Source organism: Melanotaenia boesemani, chromosome 3 (assembly GCF_017639745.1).
Source record: "Melanotaenia boesemani isolate fMelBoe1 chromosome 3, fMelBoe1.pri, whole genome shotgun sequence".
Classification (NCBI taxonomy): domain Eukaryota; kingdom Metazoa; phylum Chordata; class Actinopteri; order Atheriniformes; family Melanotaeniidae; genus Melanotaenia; species Melanotaenia boesemani.
The window spans coordinates 4,463,767-4,491,295 of NC_055684.1; the positions used below are offsets into that span (position 1 = coordinate 4,463,767).

General features: G+C 39.8%; 3 protein-coding genes across 6 annotated transcripts; 2 read left to right on the forward strand and 1 right to left on the reverse strand.

Annotated features, from left to right (window-relative positions):
• Positions 1 to 317: 317 nt before the first annotated feature.
• Positions 318 to 13,565, forward strand: LOC121637456 (bactericidal permeability-increasing protein-like). 2 transcript variants are annotated; one of them, XM_041981651.1, is made up of 16 exons: positions 318 to 426; positions 1,199 to 1,309; positions 1,576 to 1,690; positions 1,782 to 1,913; positions 1,999 to 2,154; positions 2,268 to 2,331; positions 3,994 to 4,054; positions 4,131 to 4,222; positions 4,305 to 4,481; positions 5,706 to 5,765; positions 5,856 to 6,023; positions 6,106 to 6,173; positions 6,253 to 6,295; positions 6,366 to 6,429; positions 12,379 to 12,455; positions 12,555 to 13,565. In XM_041981651.1, the coding sequence occupies exons 2-16, from the start codon at positions 1,207 to 1,209 to the stop codon at positions 12,615 to 12,617; spliced, it is 1,443 nt and encodes a 480-aa protein (XP_041837585.1). In that variant the 5' UTR covers positions 318 to 426; positions 1,199 to 1,206; the 3' UTR covers positions 12,618 to 13,565. The 2 variants fall into 2 exon arrangements, with proteins under 2 accessions (XP_041837585.1, XP_041837586.1); XM_041981652.1 differs by having other exon boundaries at positions 363 to 426; positions 1,202 to 1,309.
• On the reverse strand, positions 13,161 to 23,324 carry cdk5rap1 (CDK5 regulatory subunit associated protein 1). The gene is made up of 13 exons (XM_041981650.1): positions 22,596 to 23,324; positions 22,407 to 22,510; positions 22,291 to 22,325; positions 22,077 to 22,177; positions 21,798 to 22,008; positions 21,583 to 21,703; positions 18,535 to 18,765; positions 18,329 to 18,426; positions 18,160 to 18,215; positions 16,041 to 16,171; positions 15,806 to 15,955; positions 15,328 to 15,468; positions 13,161 to 13,292 (listed from the first exon to the last, which is right to left on the reverse strand). Exons 1-13 carry the CDS (start codon positions 22,870 to 22,872, stop codon positions 13,233 to 13,235), a joined length of 1,716 nt encoding a protein of 571 aa, XP_041837584.1. The 5' UTR covers positions 22,873 to 23,324; the 3' UTR covers positions 13,161 to 13,232.
• A 455-nt stretch (positions 23,325 to 23,779) lies between these two features.
• On the forward strand, positions 23,780 to 26,062 carry ghrh (growth hormone releasing hormone). 3 transcript variants are annotated; one of them, XM_041981664.1, is made up of 6 exons: positions 23,780 to 23,906; positions 24,143 to 24,232; positions 24,955 to 25,056; positions 25,455 to 25,559; positions 25,653 to 25,778; positions 25,874 to 26,062. In XM_041981664.1, the coding sequence occupies exons 2-6, from the start codon at positions 24,153 to 24,155 to the stop codon at positions 25,884 to 25,886; spliced, it is 426 nt and encodes a 141-aa protein (XP_041837598.1). In that variant the 5' UTR covers positions 23,780 to 23,906; positions 24,143 to 24,152; the 3' UTR covers positions 25,887 to 26,062. The 3 variants fall into 3 exon arrangements, with proteins under 3 accessions (XP_041837598.1, XP_041837601.1, XP_041837600.1); XM_041981667.1 differs by having other exon boundaries at positions 25,491 to 25,559; XM_041981666.1 differs by having other exon boundaries at positions 23,800 to 23,906; positions 24,148 to 24,232.
• The last annotated feature ends 1,467 nt before the right edge of the window (positions 26,063 to 27,529 follow it).

A 27,529-nucleotide genomic window follows, 5' to 3' on the forward strand; every position in this document is an offset into this window, starting at 1 on the left:
ATATGAAAACAGATACTATTCAAGCTATATTAGGTTAAAAACACTGACAGAGACCTGAATGTATAATATTCTGTAACTGGAACCATTTCATTACAATTCTTTTTACTTTCTCAAGTAGTTTACTGGGAATACAAGGAACTCAAACACAGAAGCCATATACAAATGTGCACAACAGAGTGCAGCTTTATCCTTATCCTAACAATGCTCAGATAAGCCATTAACTAACACTTACTTGAATCGAGACACATGACAAACACCAAGTTTGCAAAGAGTTTCTGGAAATATCCAAATGCTAGAATCAATTCCTGATTGAGTAAGTGAATTAGAGGCCATGTGCTTCTCTTCCTCTTTCACTCTGTTTGCAGTCAGGCTGACGCACTGTCAGAGAAAGGAGGAATCATCTGTTCAGACAAGCCGCTGCTTCAGGTAAGAGTGACGATGTGTTTGTTTTACATGACAACAACGGTTTTCTAGAGATTTCACTGCTTATTTTTCACAATATAACAACCTGAAAAATGTTGCCAAAGTAGATTTCATAGCGTTTAACATTAGGTTGGTTATTCCTTTTCTTTTCCTTATGCTAAACTACTGCAAAATCACTTGGATTTACTTTTTGTACATTGGATCTAATGAAAGTGTTTTGAGGTTTTCATGTAGAATTACCTTCTTTAAAGTGGAAGTTGTATGTTTGTTTGGGGTCTTTCCATCATGTGTTAAGCTGAATGATTTTTAAATGTTTAGTAAAGCCTGCAGCATTTCCACATTGATTCACATATACATAGATAAACTGTACAAAAATTGTGGGCTCGACTTTGAATTGCAGCCTAATTTGATAAAGCTGACTTATTGTGGTCATGTGGCTTCCTTCGAGGACACGACAGTCAGTTCTTTCACAGCCCTCAGATTCTTAACTGAAGTATAGTTTGGATGCTTTTCCTTATAACAACACATTTCAACATTATAAATATCTACTTTTACATAATTAATTTCTACTTGAGACTGAAATGTTAAAATGATTGTCCACGGTCATTGTTCCTTTCTATTAAACAGGGCTTGCTCTTTTGGAGAGAAGGAAGTCTTGATTGATTTCATTCCAAGCATTCTTTACAAAGCAGTGAAAATTCCCCTCACACAAAAGCAGAAGCTTTGTTAGGTTGAACCCATGTTTACAGATATCAAAAAGCTTTTTACTTCCCAGAAGCCAAGATGTTCCTGTACTGCTGGCTGGCTTTTGTGGCTTTTATACCTGCAACAATGGCCACCAATCCAGGAGTAGAGGTCAAGCTAACGGAGAAAGGCCTTGAATATGGTAAGGCTTGTAGCATCAGAAATATCTCACTTTCTCGTCTTTCTGATATTCTGATATATCTCTTGACATTTTTATGCTGTAGCTACTTTAAAACCAGCTAGCAGCCTTGCTAGCCTCCTGTTTAAATGAAACTGGATCATGTAGTGCTAGCTTAGCTAGCGCTGTTATGTGGATACTGAGGTCCTCTTTAAGCATCTCTGCACTCTCTCAGTGACCTGACTTCTCTTGAGTTTCATCTTTTTTGGAATTTTCTTGCCTTTTTCCAGGTAGACAACTGGGCATCGCTGCCTTGCAGCAGAAACTCAAATCTATCAAAGTCCCAGATATTTCAGGGACAGAGAGCGTGGCTCCCATCGGCAAGGTCCAGTACAGCTTGTCAAAGTAAGGCACCAGTCAAACTAGCACAACTGTGTTTTGTTGTAGCATGGGAGACTTCACTATCCAACAAGCATTTTTTTTTTCTTTTTTTCAGTATGCAGATAGTGAATGTGGGATTATCGCAGTCTTCAACGGGTCTGGTTCCAGGTACTGGAGTCCGATTGACTATTAGCAACGCTTTCATTAGCCTGCATGGAAACTGGAGAGTCAAGTACTTACGAATAATGTAAGAAAAGATTTTTTTCTTTACTTGTTGCAATTACTTTCTGCTCCAGCCCCATCAACTCAAACTGTCTCTTTTTCTTTAACAGAAAAGACAGCGGCTCCTTTGATTTGAATGTCAATGCACTTACAATCGATACAAGTATGGGCATCAAAAGCGATGAGACCGGCCGTCCAACGGTCAGCAGCGTTAACTGTGCAGCCACAGTTGGCAGCGCGAGCATCGAGTTCCATGGTGGAGCCAGGTAAGAGAAACCTGACTGCTTTCTGGTTGAACCCATGTGTAAAAGGGAGTTTTATTTTCATGCTTTCACTTGTGCTGCATTGTCTGAATATCTGTGTTTGCTGTTTGTTTCAGCTGGCTGTACAACCTCTTCAGCAAGTTCATAGATAAGGCTTTACGCAATGCCCTGCAGAAACAGGTGAGGGCTGTTGTAACAGTTGTTGTTAGGTTGTTAAGTAACTAAAGTTCCTTTAGTTATTTAACAATCATTAATACACTTTACTTCCTGGTAAAAGTAGAAGTGAGAAAACTCACTTCTACTTTGATAGATGTAGAAAATAATCCATGTTTTAGTTCAAATACATTCTTTTTACAATGCAGCCATTACTTACACCATTTTACCAGCTGCCATGGTTGTATGCTACTACAAAGCTTTGTAGATTGTAGTATGTATCCATTGATTCCAAAATTTTGGTATGGTATTTTTTTTTTTTTTTACAGATATCTATAATTTTTGCCCCTTGAATATATTAACAAAAATACACTGTGGAGGAATACACTGTGGATGGGTTGCACCTGTAATTTTATTTCCTAAAACTCTCACAAGTGAAAACAAACAGGATATTTTGTATTAACGCAGTGGCATCATGATATTTAAAAAAGTACTGAATCCAATAGTTTGACTGACAGATATTGAGGTATTGACTCTGGAGTATCAGTACACCCATAATTAGTTCCCAGTCTTATCTGTGTTTTCTATCTGCATGACGATAATTTTCATTCTGCTGTTGGATAAATGCTGTGATGAACTGGTGACCTGTCCAGGGTGTAGCCTGCCTCTCGCCTGCTAATTGCTGGGATAGGCTCCAGCTTCCCCACGACCCCTGGCTTGGAATAAGCGGTATAGTGGATGGATGGATGGATGGATGGATGGATGGCTGGATGGATGGATGGATGGATGGATGGATGGATGGATGGATGGATGGATGGCTGGATAGTTGGATGGATGGATGGATGGATGGATGGATGGATGGATTCATGGATGGATGGATGGATGGATGGATGGATGGATGGATGGATGGCTGGATGGATGGCTGGATGGATGGATGGATGGCTGGATAGTTGGATGGTTGGATGGATGGATGGATGGATGGATGGATGGATGGATGGATTCATGGATGGATGGATGGATGGATAAATGCAATTTTTTTATTATGCAAAGGGAAAGTTTGGGATTTTTTCTGGAGATTCTGTAAACAGGGGCTTAAACTAAGGACATTTTTCCCATTTCTTTTTATTTCTATGTCAATTTTAGGTTTATTTTCTTGGTCCAGGTATTAATATGAACCATGTTATAGTGACACTGTGGTGCACTTACTAACTGACTGAATAATCGAAAGACATGTCATCCATTTGTCATTTCTGAAGCTTCTTTTCTCTACTTATCAAATTTTCCTAAAGAATGTGTCACATTAGCAGCTGGAAAATCTACCTCACAGTGATCTCTCATGTGGTTCTCATGCGACTCTTCGTCATTATATCATGATAACTGAAATCAGTCTTGTATTTCTCTAAGAAGAATTATAGTGTGAACAGTCCTTCTGGACAGAGACATGGAAACCTTTGCGTACAGTAGAAGTGATTAAGGTCATAAATCATAGACAGAAGTAGTTGAGAAGGAATTTATTCCTCTTCTGTTTGTAAACAGTTAAATGTCCAGTGATTTTGAAATAATCTGTTGCCTTTTGAGTTAGCCTTTTTAAAAAAGTACTTTTCTTTAAAACTTACTATGAAATTGCTTTTTAATTTTTGTTTATTTTGGAGTGTGGAAATAGTGTTCCCCTGTTCTTTACTGTTGCAGATCTGCCCTCTGGTCGCTGAAGCAATATCCGATTTAAACCCTCAGCTGAAAACTCTCAATGGTAAAACCTGTTTGGTGAATCTTTAAGATGTTTTACTAATACATAATGTTAAAAGTGATCTTCTATCTTACTGCAGTTGTTGCCAAAGTGGACCAGTATGCTGAGATTGAATACTCCATGGTAGCATCACCAACAGTTTCACAATCTTCAATAGATTTTAGTTTAAAGGTGAGGAACTATGAGCCCTTATAGACTTTAAAAATATCTATAAATGCAGCTCATAATCAGCCATCTTTTTTTCTGCTTTTAGGGCGAATTCTACAACATTGGGAAGCATCAGGAGCCCCCGTTTTCTCCCACTCCCTTTTCCCTGCCACCCCAGACCAACAACATGCTGTACATCGGCGTGTCTGAATTTACCGCCAACTCTGCAGCCTTCGTCTACAACAAAGCTGGAGCTCTTAGCTTGTACATCACAGATGACATGGTACGCTGCATCCATGTACAGGAACCTTATTCTCATGACAGAATGTAAAAAGGTTGCACTGGTCCAGAGAACCAAGTGCTATAGTTCTACCATAAAGATTAGAAAATTAAACTTCATACCCGTTCCACTGTGATTAACTTCATTTTTACATTTTGCTAGTGTTTAGCTTGTCACCAACGCTAATAAGGAAGATGAAGGACACGGTAGGAGTTGATAAACAATAGACCTTTATGAAAATTAACACTTTTGTGCAAGAAATTGTTCATTTGAGGCCCATCTTTCACACTTTCACTAGCAGATGGTTAGGGTTAGAAGCAAATTCTGATTGAGACGTATCTCTTGTGTCATTTTTCGTATCAAGGCCAGAATCACTCGGTCACAATGTGTTAGTGCATGTGAAAAAGCCAAAAATAGTTCATACTCAACAATGGATGGGCCTGGCACATCTGACACCATATCGGTCAAGCACTTCATTTGGTAGGTACCTGCACTGCCACTTGAAAAGTTTAATTTTCTTCTTCACTAGCTATGCTAGCTAACCAATGCACAAGCAGCATAAGAGGTCACTTAATTCAAAGACAGTACGGGTGCGTTCACACTGGCACTGTTTGGTCCTCTTTAATCGACCCCTGGTCCGCTTCCACGGATAGTCCCGTCTATTTGGAGCAGTATGAATGCTCATCAACACTCAGCTTCAGGGATCCTTTCAGGACATAGCGCCAACTAGCGAACAACAAAATTTTGGGAAATCCTCGGCCAATTGAACTGAGTCACCTGGAGTATCCTGGTGTGAATGTGGCCTCAGAAACAAGATGCTTGAAACACATTCACGTTAATCTTACAAACTAACATCACATGGCCCTTGTTGAGAATGTTACCTGTACATCAAATGCTGATTAGCTTCAAGTAAGCTTGAGCCAAGAAGGACCAACAACTGAATTCACTAGACAGTCCCCAGTATTTAACACTTAATGTTACTCCTCTACAGAGAAGATCTTTGTCCACTTTAGCAAAGTTAAAGGACCAGGAACCGTTCCAACCCAACCCAGAGCAGCGTGAAAATGTTATGACATGGAAATGTGTATTTATTTGCAAAGCATTGCGTGTCCAAAGTACGTAGAAGTGTGTACGCACAACAAATCGTTGAAGGTTACAAAAATTTAAATGGTACAAGTTTACATATGTACATATTTATACATTATGATACCTATTTTGTCACAACAGATCCCAAAAGGCTCTCCCTTCCGACTCAACACAAGAACATTTGGAGTCTTTATTCCACAGGTGAGACATCATTTAGCAGATCTTTTGACTTGAGAGGTGTCAACCATGTGTGCAGGTTGTCAGTAATGCATCACTGTATTTATCTTTTAGATTGCCAAGCAGTTCCCAGGTCTGATGATGAAACTGCTGGTTAAGACAGTGAAAGACCCCATCATCACTTTTGACCCCAGTAATGCGACAGTTCAGGCCACTGCCACAGTGACTGCCTACGCTATCCAACCCAACAGCACACTTTCCCCTCTTTTTGTCCTAAACTTGGTACGTTACAGGTCTAATATGATGAAAGGTCATTGTTTTATGTAGAAAAAACTTTTAATCTGTCCCATTGTTCTCTTTGCAGGAAAGCAGTGTCAGTGCCCATCTGTTTGTCAGCAGCATGAGGCTCGCTGGCTCCATCACCCTCAACAAGTAAGTTACGTTTAACGTCAGCAGAGAGAAACAGGGTCAGGATGATCGTCACATTCAAATTCTGCCTGTTTTTCCACAGAATGAATCTGACACTGGGCACAAGTTATGTGGGCCAGTTTCAGGTGAGCTGCTGTCTTACACAAACCACTGCAAGTCTAAAAACTCCAACTAACCAGAAATCCTCAACTACAGGTCGGCTCACTTGACAACATTTTCCAGATGGTCCTGAAAGTGGTAGTGATACCCAAACTGAATGGTGAGTTGTTATAGATTTACTCTTCAGTCTGCTCCTTTTCATTCAAGTGTTTAAAATTTATGTTTGTATTGCTCGTTTTGTTTGGAAAATAATAAAATACATTTATAAATGAATAAATAAAAGAGCATGTATTAAATATCCCTACACGGCGTGTGTAGTGCTTAATGAGACTGTTTACATGAACATGAAAAATCTGATCACCATGATCATCATGTAGACACTGTGATCTGATGTTCTTCATCAGATAATGGCAGGAATCTGCCTGCATGTAGACCATATCAGATTTATTTAGGCTTTTTCACAGAAAGACTCGATGGCATGCAGCAGCAGGAAGCTGGAGTATAAACAAAGTAAAACATTCACATCTAGTCTAGTTTGCAGTTTGTTAGCTCCACATTAGCAGCTAATGCTAAGACTGAGCGCCGCCATGTTAAACCGGATGTTCTGAAAATAACCAGAAGTGCATCATTGCTCACAGAGGTATTATGAAAGAAATCCGATAACGGCCTGGAAAATGTAGACAATGATATTTATCAATTTTACATTTCTGAAGTGCATGTAGACTCATAAAACCCAGTTATTACAAACATCTGATTACTCCCAGTTACCGGACTTTGATGATCATGTAAACAGGCTCATTCTCTCAAATGCCTTATTCCAGGAAGCATTTTTATCTGAGAAATATAGTTTATTTAGTGAAGGAAAGTGTTAAGATTTGCTTATGCCACACTGTGGCGAGGAGAAACTTACATGCACTGACACGCTCTTATGGTTGAACAGATTACAAGAAACTGGATCCACCATCAAACTGTATCTTCAGAGTAAAGAGCTGTTTGCTTCTCTCTTAATGTTTAAAAATTACTGCAACTTGATGCTGCTTTAAACCGAAAAGAACTTCTCAATGCTGGCAAGGTGGAGAAAATTCTCATTTATCCCAAATTTCCCTGAGGACTCTCCAAAGGGATTAATAAAGTATTTTCTATTCTATTTTAAATTCACAAAGACCCTAATTGTAGGTCCATGAAATGCAACTTGACTGCAAGCGTGGTGGAGAAAATCATTTAAAATGAATGAACTCAAGTGACCTCAGGATAATTAAGTAAATGTAAAGTGGCACGAAAATGTTTGTTGTAGTGTACTGATAAGTGGGTAAAAAATGAAATAACTGTCAAAAGGCATTACAGGTATTAAAGGGACATTGTGTAAGAATTACTGCCATCTAATGTTATCACATTCTACCGTCTCGCTTTCTCAAACACGTGTTGCAACAACGGCAGCTGCCATATCCCAAAAAGCCTCGACAACACCGATGAAAGCTCTCTGTTACACACAAAGAACTCACTTATGAAGCTGAATATTAACTTTATTCATCATCGCCATATTTACAACAACACGGTTCACCTACTTCAGTTTACTTCACAATACCGGCAACCCGACTTCCGCCTCCTTCACAGTAACCCTATGACCAGCATGCAACAAATACAGAAGCAGGGCTGGGCGATATGACCTATAGCTGATAACTCAATACGTTTTTTTGTTTTTTTTTTGCCTTATCCTGATACACGATGCATTTCTCTTTTATTTTGAACCAGGTACCTGCACTCATAAATTTAATAAAAACCAATCTTTCCCCGACCATTATACTAGGGGTCAACCCCCGCCACCCCTAGATCAACTTTATATTATAAAAGTATATAAGTCATTTCATATCTTAAATGTTTTTTCATTCAGTTATTTTATATTAAAATATTATCTTTTTTAGTTTTTTTTCTATTTTGCACCAGATCACAACAGAAGTGATCTAGGGTTCATTTTCTCTAAAAAAGCTTTATATTCATTGTATTATAAAAACTTAACAGCCTGATCTTTTATCTTATTCTCATCTTGACATGTAATTACGTTGCGTCATGTCTCTATATGCCGCTTTAACAAGGTTAAAAGCAGTAAAACAATCAAGATTACAACATAATGATTTTAAAATAACTATATTAAAAGAGGTAATCAATTTACAGTTAAGAACATAACAGACAAAAAGCTACAGGACTATTTGTGAAAGGCAGTACGGACCAAGTGGATCTTTCTGAAGGGTCAGATATGGTTTAGAAGGAAGAATGGTTCTCACAGGGGGAACAGATCTCGATGAGGAAACTGGCCACCACACAGCACCATCTTTTTGTCAGAGTAAAAGCCAGTTTATAAAGTGCTGCCTTTTAAGTCCCATCATATGTATAAACAAATCTAAAATTCTTTGCTTACAAGAATGTGTCAGATTATTGGCAGAGGTCATAATACACCAATGATAACACATATATACATGCAGACATCGACTCTGGCCAGTAAACAACAGAAAACGTTACACAATGTACCTTTAAAGGGAGAAAACTGTGTAAATGCTTGAGTCCTCCAAAAAATGAACCCTAACCCTCACTGTTACATAAGCTTTAGAAATAATCACACTCCCTAACTAGCATCCTAACAATAAAATAAAATTCTGCTTCAGAGGTCTGACAATGAACTAAACAGCTAAAAACTGCAGTGTTTAGTCTGGGATTGTTGGCCCCGTACAAATCATGAAAATCTGGATAGACCTCAAAAGATCAATGCCTGCAAACAGTCCAAGAAATCCCACAGAACTCTAAGTCTTTTACAGGAACACAAAAAAACAAAACTGAGACTCCCATTAGATGTAAACGGTAGCATCTGACCCGGGGGCCAAGAGATTTGCATTGCTTCTGCTTTCTGTAACTTTCCACTTCTGTTTTTGGTCAGGTCTGTTTTCTTCTATCTTTCTTTTATCAGTTGGAAATTTTTCTAAATCAAACATTCTTACAAAACATTGGGATGAACAAGGATCAGACAGATGGGTCATAGCATCTCTGAAACTGAAGTCTTCACACTTCAGACATACTGGACATGTTTTTTCATTTTACATCACTAAAGACGACGACCCGCTGAAGCTTCGGGTGAAGTTCTGCTGGGAAGCCTCGCCTCCCTTAAAGTCACATGCATATGAAAGAAAAAGGTGACCAAGGCACTCTTCAGGTCAAATATTTAAAAAGACTTTATTAAAGGTGGCCAAATCATAGGAAAAAGCTCAAATGCACCTACGCGTTGCAGCACAGTGCCTTCATCAGGGTGACAAATCAGTCACGAGGACACAGGTGAAGCTTATATAAGTAATACCAGGAAGTGACATCATGAGCACATGAACAAGCAGGTGACCCAAATCACTAACATCAAATATACAACACAGCATTATACCTGACAATAACAAAAGCTCTTGTGACCGAAGTTAAATCTAAGGTGTGTATACACCATATGGATCCCTGCCAAACAAATATTGACTAATTATAAAAAAAGGAGAATAATGAATTTCCTCGTTGAGGGCAGGGTGTGTCATGCCCTTCAGTTGTAGAAGGCACTTCAGACGGTCACCACCCCTCCAAGGAGAGACCACTAACCTGGCTGCCTCAGCCTGCTGAGAAGGCTAAGGTCCTGGGGTGTGCATGGAGCTCTGCCCCAGACATTGACAAACTTGTGAAATTGTAAGAGTTCATTCTCAGATTCAGAGAAAAAAAAAGTCATCAATGTATCTCCCATACCACTTTATTTTCTCATAGAAAGAGTTTGCAGGGCAGAGTGTGGATCTCTTCCAAACATCCAAGGCAAGAGGAAAACGTTTAGTGTTCACTCTGTCAGCTGCACAAGAAAAGCAGTAGGGGGCGCTGTTCCTTCTGGTCTGAGCTGATGATGTCTAAATCCTCTAAAGCTTCAGATGTACAATGTATAGAGAGATTCCTCAACCATGGTGACCATGTAACACGAACCAATGTGAGTTCAGACAGTTTACGTGTGTGAGTGGTGTACTGTAGAAATGAGGGCAGTTTGAAAACAAAAGACGTGATATATCTTATTGTGTGTGTGTTCTTTTTTATATCCCCTGCAAGCTTCTGCTTACTGCACCTGTACTGTTGCAACACAGCAACGTCTCCACCGAGGGACTAATAAAGGTTTCTTATTCTATTATCCTAGTGATCAGCATACTCTGAAGCAGGCTCTGAGATGGAGTCAGTGTTGCTGATAATGGGTCTTCCTGGCGGGTTGATAGGATCCTTATGTACTCTGGGCAGCAGATAAAAAGTGGAAACCTGGGATAGACAGGAAGGAGAAAGTCACGTTCCTGCTGAGAAATCCAGTTGTTTTCTTTAGCAGGTTCGTAACTGTGTGCCGTTCTGGGTACTGGAGCGTGTAATGGTGATGAAAACAAGCTGCTCCCATCCATGTCTTTCATCCCTTAGTTTTTGTTTTTTTTCCGTGCTGCCTTTTTTTTTGCACCACCTATTAACATTGTTGCTAACCAAGTACACCTCTTCATGGATACAGAAAACCTTGATTAGCAGGACAGTGAACTAAATAATAGCTTCAGGAATGCAAAGACCAGTCGGAGGTGACTAATGGGCCCAAAAAGTCTCCAAAACCGTCAAGAATCTGAGACGTGCTCAATACAAGTACAGATCCATGCACAATGCAGCGAGTGCTGTGAATGTAGATGAGAATATATTTTGTGTGTGTGTGTGTGTGTGTGTGTGTGTGTGAGTGTGAAATTCGAATAAGTTTTTATAACAGAGTTTTATGTCCCATTATAACCACAAGTTTTGCATAATGTTAGCCTGACATATGTTAATGTTTTTCTCATAAATGCCTAATAAATCTAAACCTCTACCTTTAAAATACAAGGAAAACAGGTTTAAGGTGGAAAACCCCCCAAACCAGCAGGCGCTGCAGAGGTTTATTACATAGAGTTCAATGGAGGCCTATTTTTCTCACCTTGCTACATGCGTGGCAATAAAGAAGTTGAAAATCATAAAAATAGTCTTGGTGTGTTATGATACACATAAAAGAGTGATGTGAATGTACATGAGAAAATATTTTGTGTGCATGTGTGTGTGAAATTTAAATAAAAGGAAAAATAAGATTTATGTTTTTAGGGTTTTTATTTATTAGTTTTTTTTTAAATAGGCCATATAAATAAAAAGTATAAAACAAAATAATAAAACCTTCCATACCCACGGTCAGCTCTGAACTTGTTGAATAGATTTGAACTGAAAAAAGTGAAAACAAATACATAAATGTGACATTTCTGTGACACTTTTAGGAGGGGTACAGTTTATGTACCAGTGCAGTTTTTTTGCCCTTATTATGTATTAATGCTTCAAAGTCAATGTTCTTATTATTGACCTTGTAAAGGCAGATTAACCTCATATCAAATGTTCCAGTTTGCACCTTGTTTTTGGAAATAATGCAAATTTTGTGTTTTTCTTATTGAAAAAAAAAATCTGGGTTTTTTTTATGGCATAAAGAGTGTAAAAAAATAAATAAAAATAAATTGTTTATGTATGCTTAGGTCTGAAACTATTGAAAAGACATATTGAAAAAAATAAAGTTTAAAAAATATTTATATTGGCCATTTTTCTGACACTTTTATGAGGGATGCCGTGTTGGTGCCTGAACAGAAAGAAGGCGGGTTTGTCCCAGCGGTTAAACGGCGGCTTTGACTCGACTCGTAAAGCACATTAGCATCACACTAGGAATGCAGGAATGCCCAATTCCGGTCGCTGTGGACCGCTTTCCTGCATGTTTTAGATCAGGAACCACCAGCTCTGGACCTCTTGAGCCAATGTCCTGCAGGTTTTAGATGTTTTCCTGCCCCAACACACCTGATTCTGAGATGGTTCTCCAACCACATGACATCAATTTAATCGAGTCTCTTCATGACCAATTCATTTGGTCACGTGTGTGTTTAATCTTGTGTTGTAATTATTATATTTATTTTCCCTATTTATTCACATCATGAACACTGTTTTTATGAGAAGGTTAAGTTTCTGTTGTGCTGTGACGCAGTAGATTTTTGTAACTTATTGATCAACACTGACGACTTTCCCTTCACAGCTCAACTCTCTAAGGGGTATCCACTTCCCACAATTGGAAAGATGAAGCTTGTGAGCACCGAGCTTCAAGTCTTGAAGGTTAGAAACTGGATGTTTTCTATGAAACGGTGACAGGGATTTTTGTTAAGATCGAATTCAACACAAAGCAGAAACTTGAAGTTTTTTCCTGTTTTTTAGGACTACATGCTGATTGGGACCGATGTTCAGTTCACAGGATCGATGCTCAGCCAGAACTCCTGAAGTAACCACACCAGAACCAAGAAGGAACATTTAAAGGAATAAATTAACAAGAAAAGTTTGATTTCGGAGCTCAGATTTCCATTGTTCTCTTTTTCTTATTAAGCACATGAATACTGATGAGACCGTCCTGTCTGATCTGCAGACGCTGGGCAGGTCCAGCGTGCTCGGTCCACAGCAGATCACAGCACTTTCTGCTGCTGACTCCGGCTAAATTCCCCCTCCAAGAGTTTGTGGAGCGATTCTCCAAATGTGCTGATCTGACATTTTTCCTCCAGCCTGACAATCCCATAAAAAAGCCCCGACATCAATCAAACAGCACTGCTTCAGAAGAAAACACTGCTGAGAAACGACTTCCATTTACATCAAAAACAGGATTCTAATAACTTACACACAGACACACACAGTTCGTCTTGAAAAAAATAAAGTGAAAGAACATTTTTATGTTCATTCAGTTGTGTCAGATGAATTCCCAAAAACACTGCCTTTCTGTTTTCAACGTCAGACGAGAGTAAAGAAGCTTTCTGCTGCACTAAAACAAATCTGTCATGTGTTGTCGGTTGTGTCCATCCTTGACCAAACATGGATGCCACGTGTCCATCAGTCTGGTCCGCAGCATCACGGTGTTCCTCTCAGGACGGCCCGACCCTTCAGGCTCTGCGAGCTGGCCGACAAAACCTAAACCAGAGGACATGGACCATGACTGACGGAGCATCGCAGAACAACATGACGTCTTAATGATCCTCTCTGTCACTGCTGAAATAATCAACTCTTCTTTCTTTTTCGAGTTATTGCTTTTAATTTGCATATTAATAATTCAATTTCTTTTTAATTTCATGGTTAAATTTCACAATTCTTTCTATTAAAGTCAGAATAAATGAAGAGATTTTTATGTTATACTGTATATGTTGGACAGCAGCAGCTTTAAATAAATTACAAGGATGAGAAGTGTTTTACTGGTTTGGGGAGTTGGACTGTTAATTATGCAGCATGAAACAATATCAAAAGGTCAATGACAGATATATAATATATCATAAATAAACACTTATTTAATTACCTTACAAAAATAACTTTTTATTCAAAAAGGTGTCAGCCTATAACAACGACCCCTTTTAACAACAAGAAAATCAACACATAAGGAAAATTTAAATCAGAAAGACATTTTACAACAAAATTAAATAAACCATTCAAACCAAAGGCAGTTACATGACCTCTGGAGGTAAAGAACAATCATATAATTACTATACCTCTTCTTTTTAAACACTTTCAAAGAATCATTTATTTAAATATTTTCAGGGTAATTATTCCAAAGTTTTACCTCCATAACAAACACATTTAATGTTGTGATGAGACGGACGTCTTTGTGACCAGCAGAGTCGCTGCTGCCTTGTTTGTGTGGTTTGCTTGAAGTGGGGAAATTAGCAGAATAATTTCTAATAGAACATAACTGGAGCTTGTGTTTGGTTCGGACGCTTGCTAGTTCCCCCGTCATTCGTGTCTGCTACATGCTAGCATGGCTGCTTCCTAGTGTGTACAAACACCTTCTGTGCTGCTCGTATTTTTGATTTTAAACAGATGCTGAGGATTAACTTCTCCTGAGCAGGAGAGGACACTTCGGCTGAACCCAAATCAATGCTTCCAATACGGGAGTTTGACTCCTGTGACCTTAAACTAACACTGCCTCTTTATCAGCTAAATGAAACCCTGAAATCTAGGGTGGGGGTCACATTCCAACAGGAGCAAGGAGACTCTGAGACCCCCTCCCTTCAAACTCACAGGGCAAAATTGTTCTTATATTTCTCACCCAATGGTGCGTTCCAGTTGTCCTTAGAAATCGGAATTCTGAGGAATATTTGCCAGAAATGACTAAGTAATCTCGTTTTTCCAAATGGCGAATTCCTAAGTTTCAGACGACCCCGAGATTCCAGGTTGTAAAGATGGCTGCACCCAGGACCACTTGTAGTCCACTGCTGTCTTCATTAAAGTTCTTTATAATATATTTTGTGCCTGTTAAGTTTCTAGTGTAAACAGCAGCGAGTCGTCGTTAACGATATTTACGCTGTTACGGCGGCTTGTTCGGGGAAACTCGGTTTATTAATCACGATGGCTGCTGTTCTCATGCTGCACGCTTTTACCGTGGGTGTGTGATTCTTCCGAGTTGGTGCAACCGGAGCGACAACTGCCTGGTAATGACGTCACCTACTCTCACCTGCTCGGAATTCTGAGATAACTGGAAGAGATTAGAAAATTATTATTTCCTCATTTTCCTGCATTCTCCTGATGAGACCTGATGAGATTTTTATCTGAGATATATGAGACAAAAGTCTTAACTTGCTACCTATCTGCCTTCGTACTCCTGTGTTTGTTTTATTTTTATCAAATAATATTCAAACTAAATGTTTATCATTTCTAATATATATACATGTATACTCTGTATACGTATACTCTGAATATCAAATTTATATATTTTCATGTTTTTCTTTTCTTTTTAATCTTCATATTTTATCTTGTGTAGTTTGTAGATTAGTTAAAAATGATTTTATCTAGTAGTCTGTGATTTTTCCTTGTGTGAATTCAAGCGAGAACTCTACGAATTAGCATCTTGAGACTGATTTATTTATTTAATGACACAAAACATAATTTTCCCCGCTGTTAATTAGTGGGTGGTGCCCAAGGTTTATTTTTCATTTTATTGTGCGAAAGCTACACCTACCTTCACCAGCACGTATTCTCCAGCACTGATGGGTGCAGTGCTGGATTCAGCAGCCCTGACAGCAACATCCTCTTTGGGGAAAATCACCTTCATGTTACCGTCTGTTCTCCCACACAGGTCCTCTGCAGATCTTTTACTTTCCTGAATAAAACATGGAGACCAGATCTGAGCAGTGTTGCTTAGTAACAAGTGAAAATAACTCACTTCTCCTGCTTGTACTCACAACGTGCCAAGTTACAAATTACCAGTTCAATTTCTTTACTTTTGAAGGAAATAGTCAAATTCAAATCTCCTTCCTCCTGCCCTCAAGTGTGGCTAAAGGAGCTTAAACGGCCAAGTATACTTCCTCCTTTATCTCGTGTCGCAGTGTTTGAAAGTAAAAATGAAATAAAAACTGTGCTTTCTGTTCTCGTTTGGCTTAATAAAATCGTTTTAAAACCACATATGCAGGGTGGTGATGTGTGTGAGCAGTACTCACTCCCTCCACCAGTACCAGCTGTGTGCTGCCAATCAGAGCAGCGTTGACCCTCAGAGCTTCCTCCCTGAACACGCTGATGCACTCCTCCAGCCGCCGCTGCTTCACCTCCGCTGCCACGTCATCCTGTAGTCGATGGAAGGCGTGCGTCTTCTGGACGCCATGAAAACAAAGCAGCAGCTCTTTAACAGCCTGGCGCTTCGATTGGATTTTACCCTGAGGTGTGAGGAGAGCTCACCTTTCGCATGCTGTAGGCAAAAAGGAATCCCACGTTGTAGCCCACCTCTCTGATGAGCGAGAGCGTTTGCTGATGGTCGTCTTCTGTTTCACCACAGAAGCCTGAGATGAAGTCACTGCTGAGACTCACGTCTGGCACAGAGAAAACACATTAAAAAAAACAACACAACAGTGATTTCATGTGATTTCAACCCAATCTTTTAGCCGATAACGCTGGATTTAACCAAGCAACTACAACCCACAGTGCTGAACAAACAACATAGAAGCAACAAATTTAAAAGTAAAATAAAATGCAAAGCAATATCAGTAAAATAATAAAACAATAAAAACAGGAAAACAAGAGCCTCATGCTAGATCGAAGGCCAAGTCGTAAAAATGGGTCTTCAGGCGGGCTTTAAAACTGGACAGTGATGGGGCTTCCTGACCTGTAGCGGCGAAGAGTTCCACAGTTTAGGAGCGGCGACCGCAAAGACCGGACACCACCTGAGCTTCCGCCTAGACCTCACGCGACTGGCTGACTCCAAGATAAAATGCTTTACAATAATCCTGCCAGGAGGCGATGAATAAATTACAGTCTCAAAGTGAGGAGCAGTTTAAAATGATTTTGCTTAGCGAGATGGCGAAGGTTAAAAAAGCTGCCACCAATTTAATCTGGCCATCCAGTTTAAAATCCCTGTCCAATTTCAAGCTTAAAGTAGGGACTGGGGAGGGACCACTACAGTGCTGGGGAGATGTTTTCAGGTTGAGTCTAAAACCAAGTCCAAGATTTTAAGCCTGATTTTCACACCACAGATAAATACTGAAGTCCCAAACACACGGTTCAAATCTGAAGTAAACCGAGTCAGATCAGCAGCCATCCAGAAGACGAGTCAACGTTTCAGAGAGCAGATCTGTCAGGCTGGTCGGCCTGAAAATCTGGTTTGGGGAGGAGTTGGCAGAATGAGAAGCAGGGTCAGAGGTCATGACAGGAAAAGAAACATCCAACAGACATGATGGAGAAACTAGAGCCGGCTCAGGAAACTGAGCAGAACGTCTTTGAACGTTGGAGATCGGCCACACCTTTCTGATATCTGTGGCATGTAATACCATAAGAGATCTAAAGAGACAGAATCTGTGAAGAGAAGTCGCTTTGGATAAAAGCGTCTGCTAAATGAATGTAGAATAGAATAGAATCTAGTTCTGTCTCAAAAACCAGGTGAGTTACGTGTATCAGAGTGGTACGTTATCAAGAAGAAAGAACAATGATATAACATCATTGTCTTAAAGAAAGAGAGAAAAGCCGCCCACAATTAATTATTTTACTTATTTATTTTTGCTTTTTAATTGCTTGTTTTTCATGTTTTATGACTATTATTAATATTACTACACTAAGGAAGAAAAAGCTCCACACTGATTTCTTTATTAATATTTTGTTTTACCGACTGGTACTGCTGGTGGTGGCAGTGATGAAGATTAACACCTCATCATAAATAAGAAATGAAGGAAAACTTACCAAAATATTTCTATGATAAATTATTTTACCAACTGCTTGTTCTTTCTGTTTTTATCAGTTCAATTAACCTTTATTTCTACTTACCAATTCACAAAAAAGTCTAGCGGCGCTTCACAGACTTGAATCCAGCTTTAATTATTCTGATCATCATTATTATAAAGCTAATGAAGAACAAGCCACCAACCTCTCTTGTTTTATCATTATGATTATCTTATTGCTATGCTAAGGAGGAAAAACCTTTATGCTTCTGGTCCCACATTTATTTGCTTACTTATTACAATCTCCATTATTTGACTTGTTATCAGTCTTGTTTTTATTGCTGTAGGTGCCATGTTCTTTTTTTACCACACACATTTAAAGCCCCTCCTCTGAACACAGTGACGCCCCCTAGCGACGGCTAATCCAACATCCGTCTTTATCCTGCCTCCTCTCTGAGCTCGCTCCAGCCAGTGTGGTTGTATTCATATCTTTTATTTTAATCCATATAAATCAATGTTTGTTGTTTTTCTTTAGGTTCATCTTCCCGTCTTATCTTCTTTTGTAAGTGCACACTTTATCGCCCCCCTACAGTCACATTTTTATCAGTGTTTCCTGCAGACAAATGAGGTGAAACCTGATCATTTCCTACCTGGGATGATTTGCTTTATGTTCTTCACCAGATCGAGGTAAGCCTCTCTGGTGTAACTGAAAATATAAAAAGAAGAGATGTTGTTAAATCTCTCGCTTAAATTTGAAGAAATGTTACTAAATGACTGGATGTGACTGTTCATCTGGGAAGAAAGGGAACGACTTCTGACCCTCGACGCATCGCTTCCAGGACTTGGTTGCTTCCACTTTGGGCTGGGAGGTGGATCTGTTTACAAATGTTGTTACGTTCTGCAATCAGATGCAAAACCTGCAAACGGCAAAACACACGCTCAACGAATACCAGGGGTAATCATAATCAAAGTCCGACCATGCATTTAACCAAACTCACAAGGTGAATGAAGAGCCTGTCACGTACCTCATCAGGAAAATCTTTAGGATGAGGAGAAGTGAATCTTATCCTCATGTCTGGATCAACTAGCGACACTTTGTCCAGCAGGTCCGAGAAGCGCAGACCTCCCTGTTTAGTTTGGTAGATGGTCTTAAAGCCACGGCTGAGCTTTGTCCGGTCTGAACAGGAGAACTGCTCCTCTGAAGTGTCCCTGTAGCTGTTCACATTCTGGCCCAGCAACGTCACCTCCTTCACACCCTGACACACACACACACACACACACACACACACACACACACACACACACACACACACACACACACACACACACACACAAACACACACACACAAAGAAAGTAGGCATTTTACGTGAAATTAAAGGACTTTTCTGACAAGTTATTTGCAGTAAAATCTGAAAATGAAAGAGAATAAATGGATGACAACCAGTTTTTTTCTCATCCAACTCGGAGAGGGGTGGAGGAAAGATGGATGTTTAAGGCAGGATCTGCTCAGTAACTTGATCCACAGGCAGCAGGAAAGTGAACTTTAAACAATTATTTACCTGCATGTAAACATTTAGGTTTGCACATTTGAGCCTGAGAGAGCCAGACAGGAAGAGGCTCTTTCTCACCTTTACCCCTCTGATTAGAGTTTTTCCATGACAAACTCTGTAATATGTTTCTGCTGTGTGTCAGCTTGAGTGTGAAACTGATCTTGACCGTAGAGCTCATGCAGCTGCATGAGACCTACTTCCAAGTGGCTGAAGCGGAACTACAACCCAGAAACAGTGTGGATGCAGGGCTAATTTTTCCCTTTCATTAAAAAAAATAAAACTCTTCCCTAACGCAACTTCCTATCTCCCCTGGGTGGATGTTCATCTCATCTCGGGACGTCTACCAGAGTCCTGGGAGCTTGAGAGCCCTGTGCAGTACCTCAGCTGTTCCTAGGACTGCACTCTTCTGGATGGAGATGTCTGATGGTTCTGACTTTTGATATTGGTCTCCAGTCCATATTCTGCACAGATGTTTCTGTACACTGTGCTGGCTACTTGGTTATGGCGTTCCATGTTTTCTTTGCCTGCCAGTATCTTGCAACCTGCTGTGAGGTGATGGATTGTTTCAGGGACCTCTTTGCACAGCCTGCACCTGGAGTCCTCCCTGGTGTGGTAGATCTGGACATCGACTGCCCTGGTACTCAAGGCTTGCTCCTGTGCTGCAATGATTAGCGCTTCTGTGCTGTCCTTCAGTCCAGCCCTCTCTAGTCATTGGTAGGACTTGTTTATATCCACTACTTCAGCTATCTGTCTGTGGTACATTTCATGCAGGGGCTTGTCCTCCCATGATGGTTCCTGTTTTTATTCTCCTTCAGGTTCTACTGCCTGAGCTCTTTATCCCTTGGGGCCATCGTCCAGATGTTTTCATGGAGCTTGGATGTTTCATCTTGGATAGTGGCCCTGATGCTCACTAGTCCTCGGCCTCCCATTTTACACTTAGTATATAGCTAGGCAGGTCCGGACTGGCCGTCGGGAGCAGCGGGACTATTCCCGGTGGCCTGGGTTCTTAAGCGGCCTAACTGGAGGAAAAAAAAGAATCATGGCGAACTACACTGGTGCAGCTATTGGTCTGCAGAAACTGGCATTTGCCCACCAGTAAAATGATTTGTGTTCGTAAGTTTTCGCCTTCACCAATTGTTATTTATCTCAACAGAAGATCATCATTAATATAAGAGTACAGCTTTGACTTTTGTATCGAACATTTTGACGAGAAGAGAGAAACACTGGACTAGCGATTTGTAGTTTTATGTGTATGTTGGTCTAGAATAATGAGCTTTGGTGATTATGAAGTCCATGTGTGTGTGTGTGTGAGCATATGCATGCAGTATATGTGTTGGGGTGGTCTGAGTGCGTGTATGACTCCCGGCCTGAGTTTGGGTCCCAGTCTGGCCCTGGCCTGTGGACAATGGATTTAGGGTGGAACCCTCCTTGCATGGTGAACAGCTTCCGTATTTTAGCATCCATGGTGTAAACTTCCTCCTTTGGCCAGCTTATTATCGCAGCAGGGTATCTGATCACTGGCAGCGAAGCTGTTAACTGCCCTGGATTTGGCCACATTTCTCTGAGTCTGAGGGGCCGTCACCGCGACGCCACACTGCAGAAAAACCGCAAAAGTATTTTAGCAAACCACCCTTTCATCCCCACAAAACCAGGAATTAGGTTTCAAACCTAACCTCCACTGTCTGTGGTATTGTGCGGACAGTGTAACCACGCCACTAGAGGATAAGATGTCAGTGTGATGAGCACAAGCCAAAGACAACAACAATAATGGCGCCCATGACCAACTGTGTTGTGCTGCTCCAGACAGTCCTAGCTTGTGTACAACTTTAGCACCAAAATGTACGGCTTTTAAAACACAGTATTGCTCTACTGTACCATCAACAGCGGGAGCAAGCAGACATGTCATTATCTGAGCATGCGCCAAGTCTTGTTCTAACTCTGGAGTGTTACTCTTTAATCATCGTAGCGCCCCCCACAGCCTTGTAGTATGTACTACAGCGGTTTCGTAGGGATGTTGAAGCCTTTCTCCTAGTTTTCGCCACCGTTTTCACACCTGAAAAGGCTTCAGTGCCATGCAGACATAGTCTCAATGACATTCCGATGTCCCTGCTGTAGATCCTGGTGGTGTGGATCAGCAAGTCAATGTCTCACTCACTCTTAACATAGAGCTTGATCCTATCCATTCCTGAGTCGGTATCCATAGCCATACTTGTTGATTAATTGGCTGAGGGGTTCAGGTCTTTGCAGAACAGCAGCAGAGACAGAGCATCTCCTTGGTAAATACCACATTTGATGGAGGGGGGACCCCTAGGGAGGGGGGCTACACGAAGAGAATGTTGTATACACACACACACACACACACATACATATATATATATATATATATATATATATATATATATATATATATATATGACATCCACAGATGCATATGTTAATTCATGTCTATATAGTGAAGCAGTTAGCAGCTACTGGCTTTCCAAGAAGGTTTTCATGCCGGGCCGTGAGTCTAATTGACTTACTTGGTCAGAGAGCATCTGAACTTCCTCGAGGATGGAGCTGACCGGTCGACTCCTCTCTCTCCCCCTGGTGAAGGGAACAATGCAGTAACTGCACATGTTGTCACAGCCGCGCATGATGGATCTGCCGGCACAAAGAGTCATCAGCTGACACGTCTCAGACATAGCAACTACTTTCCTCAAAAACAAACAAAAAAAAGAAACAAAGAACAACATACACAAAAGCACTGTGGCCCTGAGAAGCATGGTGAACAGGCATGACGTCTGCATATGTCTCCTCCAGAGACAGCAGCACGTTGCTGACTTGCTGACCTCCATCAGCTACCATTAAAAGGCGAGGAAGATCTCGGTAAGCATCTGGACCAGCGAGAACATCAACCAGCTTCTCGCGCTCCAGTAGCTCCGTCTTCAGCCTCTCTGCCATGCAACCTGCAGCAGACACACCCAGTAACATAACCTCATAATCTCTGAGTGATAAACATGGTTCATAATCTTACCTAAAATCCCTATTTTCATTGGTGTGTGGGACTTCAATCGCTTCTTCTTCATGGCTGTTAGTTGTCTCAATCTATTCCAAATAGTTTGCTCAGCCTTTTCTCTGTTGAGGGAATTTTTAAGTTTTCTCTTGTTGGTCTGATCATGAAGTGATGCATTTGTCCAAAAACACAAATGAACATTTGGATATTGAGATTTGACATTACATCATCTTACCTTATGGAGCAGGTTACCAGAAGAACAACATCCGCCTGCAAGAAACACATAACCTGCTTTATGGTGATTTACTGGTGATTAAACACAAATACAGAATCATATCAGGTCGGCCATACCTCATTTAAGTGAGCTGTGCGTTGATATCCCTTCTTCTTAAGTATGGACCAGGCTATCTCTGTGTCATTTACATTCATCTGACATCCATAGGTCTCAAAATATACTATGACAAGGCAAAACGATAGATGACCATCGCCTCCTATCATCAAATTAAACTTTGCAAATAGCTGTAAGTCATCCACACCTACCTTTCCTTGAGTTTCCCATATCCAAGTGTTCAGGAAGATAACCATGTTTATCTGAGTGGTCTTCATCTACAGTAAAAGTCCTGTTCACTGAAAGTCCTTTGACAAAATCCTGAAAACTTGGACCTGAGGTTATCTGACTCTTGAAACTGTCACTTACAGCTGTTCTCTTCTCTATTGGAGTGGTTTTGGTGTTAGGCAGTTTAGAGCAGTGTCTGGGTTGGATACACATGAGAGGCGCCCAGTGTTGGGAACCAAATAAGGCTTTTAGGGTCCTCATGTTAAGCTAACTCCAACGGCTTTGTCGTTTTCTGTCGAGTGAAGCTGTAAATGGGCAAAGTTAAACTGCAGTTACCAAATTTTAGCTCTGGGTGGTAGCTCAAACTTTGTTATTGCTCTACAACAGAAAAGAAAGTATCAGTAAAAGTAACGAGGAGTAGATGTCATTCAAGCACTGACTGGTGTCGTGTGCAGCCAAAGATGTGATTATATCAAGAGGAGTAACCCCCGTTCAAGCCCAGAAGCAGATTTATTTTATGGGTTATCTGGCAGAAAAGCACACATTTAACGCTTATATTAGTAACTATGTTATAATGTCACAGTCAGGATAAATTCTAAACATAACAGAAAGACAAAACCGTCGGTAAATAAGATGCCTTGATGAACGTAAATGGAAGATGAAAACGATTATCCTTGAGTCCTCTTGTATCTATCACGGCGCGTTAGTGAAAAACGTCCCCCTCCGGTGTTACCGTGATAACGGTCCGTTTGGAAACCTTGACATAAGGCAACGTTCCACTCGACAAATGGTTTACGCGAGCTTTGAACCTGTCAAAACCATAACACACAAAATTACAAACGTAGTTAACACGTTTGAATCTACCTGTAATTTTGTTTCCTTTAACTGCTTTAAACATTATGTTTTTCATTTTATTTCAGTCTCTATTGAGGTCATGCATCAGCTTTGTGCTGTTATGTTTGTACTGATTTGACATTGGGTTATTTCTACATTCAATTCATGACAACATGGCAACAATAAAAATTTGAATAAGCCAGTGAAAAAAGACAGAGGGCACATGCAGACAGCTCAGCTCAAGGAGAGAGAGAGCGAGATGATGATGATGGTGATGATGTGTGATGTGGGAGTGACCGGGAGCTACAGGTTCATTATAAACTGACCATGGAAGGAGAGATACCAAACAGTCCTGAGTATCTTTTTTTGTCCAGTCTTTCCTGGCAGTGAGGGATGATGAGATCGGAAGGCACTGAGTAGAGCCTCAGCAGGGACACTCAGAATTCACATAAGAAAACTGGGTAACTCTGACAACACACACACATACACACACAAGTTTAATGTGTGCATGTGTGTACATTTAATATCTGTCCTCTTAAGTTTTGCCATTTCATATCACAGCACTCACCTCTGCCTGCCTCAACTTCCCATGTTCTGCTGTGCGATGACGCTGGTGGAGGGAAACTGTGGTTTCAGCGTTTTTTCTAATGTAATTTCTACTCTTGTCATTTATTCTGGTTGTCCACTCTACTCCAAGACTAGCTGTGATGATGGAGAAAGCTGCGCTGCTGCTGTTCTGTTCCCTGGTTGTGTCTTTATCAGGCTCCCCACTCTACCCATCCATTAGGTAAGTCCTGAAAAATTATCTACACTTCTTTATGTAAATTATTATTATTATTATTAGTAGTAGTAGTAGTAGTAGTAGTATTTTAAGGATTATTTTGAAAGCTATTAAATTGCTTCCTGACTGGTCAATTAAACTGTTTTAGTAAATGGAGATCAGTAGCAGCAGAAACACTAAGAAACATGGTTTATGGTTTCTTTGAGCACATTTTAACACATCTGACCACTAAAATATATAGGGTATATGTTGATATATTGCTAATCTTCAGAAAGCTGCTGATTGTGTCAGATAAGTACACAGAACATTGTTATTTCAACCTTTCCAGCCAGCTGTTGCACATAAATAAATAAGTAATAAAATTTGCAACCCTAATAGAGCTGGAGTTTGACAGACTAACAATGTGTTTTAAAGCTTTCACTGCTTACTTTGCACGTCAGAGCTGTGACCCCTGCACTTGTTATGCAAAGAAGGGTCAGGATGTCGGCATTAGTCACCATTTTACATTGACAGAGCGTCTTAATCAATGTCTCACTCCCAAGCTGCAGGATATACAATTTTACGAGGCCAGAAGTATTTTGTTAATAAAATGTAGAAGATTTGCTAAAATACTGTATTATAATAAAATCAGATCGTAGGAAATGGAGTATAAACTTGGTATAATGGTATTCAGATGTGTGTGGAGATGTTTGGATACAACATCAGACAATCAGTCTCAAATGTTATAGGTTCGGCCAAAGGGATACGTCCATCCTGATGACATCTATCAAGAATCCAGCAGGGCAGCTGGAAGAAGACAGACATCCTCCGAGTCAGCGAGCAGAGCTGCGGTGAGTAGCTAAAGCTTTTGGACCAAAATACTAGTGCAAAATGTACCCTTTAAAGATCAGCTTACTTAAATTATTTAAAATAAACTAAATATATACATAAACATTTTTTAATCCTTTAATTTTTAGTTTATCTGACTCTAAGATTTTTATGTTCTACCCCGAAATAAAAGTGATGCACAGAATAAATATAGCAAAGCATCGTGCTCTTTTTAGTTACAGTGAAGTGTATCATGGTTAAGTCTGCATAGGAATTATTAATTAATTTATGGGAAGTACAAATTAGATACTAAATGCCACAAAGAGATATTTTAACAGCAAAGTGAGTATTTATTATTACTGCTTTCCATTAACAAATCTGAAGTAAACTATTTGCTTTTTTTAAATTTATTTTATTTTAGCTCAGAGCGCCACGCTGATGCCATCTTTACCAATAGTTACAGGAAAGTCCTGGGCCAAATCTCTGCTAGGAAGTTCCTTCAGACAATCATGGGCAAACGGCTGGGGTACGTAACAAAAAAGGGGTTGAAATCTAGTGAGGGGTCACTACAGAAATAAAAAAAAAAGAAGTTGATTATTGTCTCCTTTTTTACATTTAGAGATGAAAGTGAGAGCTACATGAAACGTCAGTCCGATATCTATGAAGGGACCTTTAAAGAGGATCTTACATCCATCCTGAGTGACCAGAGATACAGAGGGGTGCATGGGAATGTCATGAGGCCCAGGTAAAGAAGAAATATATATTTAAAACTAACACATCCTGTTTAAAAAAATCTAATTAGTTTTGTCTTTTCCTAACGTGAGGCTTTTCTTATCCTAGACTGCTGAGTTGAGGACAGAGTGAAGACTAACACGCCTCCTTGTGACATTCATAATCATCACAGCTTGTTTTCCTTTGCTTCCTAAATCATGTTTGTTACAAAAGAAAGCTGTAATCTTGTCTTTTATTCACAATTGTTAAACTACTGCTGTTATTCATTATTATTAAAAAGTCAGAAGACAACCTGCAGCCTGACTCATTCTTTTGGGAGTATTTTCTACTTTATTTTTTTTTTTATTTTATTTTTTTTTTTTTTTGGAAGGTGGAGGTTAGTAAGATCTTAACTCAAAGCCCCCAGTGTGGTCCATCATAGTCCAAACTACAGATGAACTTCACCTTATTTCTTGTCTAGCTTAAACATGGCAACAAACAACAAAAAGCTATGGTGAAGCCAATCTGTTTCCTGCAGCCCAGATGCATGAACTAAAAAAAATCCAGTTAGATGTCATTCCTATTATTTAAATACTTCCATTTTACACTTTAGTTAGCAAAAGCTAGCAACAAACATTACCAACAAAAGCTAGAAACAAAGGCAAGCAACAAAAGTTATGAAACCAAAGCTAGCAACAACGGTTAGCAACAAAAGCAATTCCATGAAAAATGCTCACAAGACAAATGCTCACAAATAGTTTTAAAGCAAAAAAGGATATTATATAGATATGCTAATATGAAATATGTTCACATTGATTTCATCATTAAAATATGTACAAATACTTTCAAAACCCAGTACACTACTAAAATATATAAAATTGATTTCCTTTGTATCACACCTAAGGTCACACTTTATTTCACACACTGCTGACATAAAGTTAAAAACGCTTTATAGATGCTGCTTGTATACTACCCATCACAACCCATTTCATACTTTATTCACATATTACACCTATTGTTTTGAATGTTATCGTGACATCATCAGACAGCTTTGGTCCGTTCATAGATGAGTAGTTGCTCAAAATAAAAACATCCACCGTCATTAGAGCAGTTCTGGATACTCAGAGTGTTGAGTGGCCCACTTTTGAGCAGTTTAGGTACATGATGAGCTAGGACATGCGTCCAAATATAAGGATGGTGGGACTGACAGGTAGTCAGTCATATGTTTAAGATCACGATTTCATTTGTCAGGGAAATGTGAACCCTCTCACTATAGGCCTATGTGAAATGTCTTGCGTGATATGCAACAGAATGTTCAGTTGATTATTTTTCTTTTTGAAAAATATTGTAAAACAACTTGTGACCATTTGTCTTGTGACCATTTGTCTGCCCACCAACAAGAGCTAGCAACAAAAGCCAGCATATAGCCTCTGTCTTTTTGCTAACTTGTATAAAAAAGGTTGATGTTAACCTGATGTTTTCTTTTACTTTTGTCACATGGTAGAAATGAGGTGCTTGCTCATTCGAGGATGGTATGTACTTTACTTTATTGGAGCATGTAACTGTACCCTGTGGAGACCATCTTGTGTTGCTTACAGTGCATTCTCTAGCTAAAAAAAAAAAAAGCTGGTGCGTTTCATATTAGAATAGATAATTGATATGATGTCATTAACCGTAGTTATGGCAAAAACTGAAAAAACATACAAGTAAATAGTTTATTTTTAGTTTTTATTTTGTCTATGTCATTAATCCATGAGTTAAATCTATGAACTGAGGAATGGTAGT

Coding starts and splice junctions, on each gene's coding strand:
- cdk5rap1 (XM_041981650.1), bottom strand. CDS start 22,872: ATGAGGACCCTAAAAGCCTTATTTGGTTCCCAACACTGGGCGCCTCTC. Junction 18,427..18,534: donor CTAAAGATTTTCCTGATGAG/GTACGTGACAGG, acceptor TGCCGTTTGCAG/GTTTTGCATCTGATTGCAGA. Junction 15,956..16,040: donor TTGCCTACAGCATGCGAAAG/GTGAGCTCTCCT, acceptor CATGGCGTCCAG/AAGACGCACGCCTTCCATCG.
- LOC121637456 (XM_041981651.1), top strand. CDS start 1,207: ATGTTCCTGTACTGCTGGCTGGCTTTTGTGGCTTTTATACCTGCAACA. Junction 6,296..6,365: donor GTTATGTGGGCCAGTTTCAG/GTGAGCTGCTGT, acceptor CCTCAACTACAG/GTCGGCTCACTTGACAACAT. Junction 6,430..12,378: donor AGTGATACCCAAACTGAATG/GTGAGTTGTTAT, acceptor TTCCCTTCACAG/CTCAACTCTCTAAGGGGTAT.
- ghrh (XM_041981664.1), top strand. CDS start 24,153: ATGATGGAGAAAGCTGCGCTGCTGCTGTTCTGTTCCCTGGTTGTGTCT. Junction 24,233..24,954: donor CCACTCTACCCATCCATTAG/GTAAGTCCTGAA, acceptor CAAATGTTATAG/GTTCGGCCAAAGGGATACGT. Junction 25,560..25,652: donor ATCATGGGCAAACGGCTGGG/GTACGTAACAAA, acceptor TTTTACATTTAG/AGATGAAAGTGAGAGCTACA.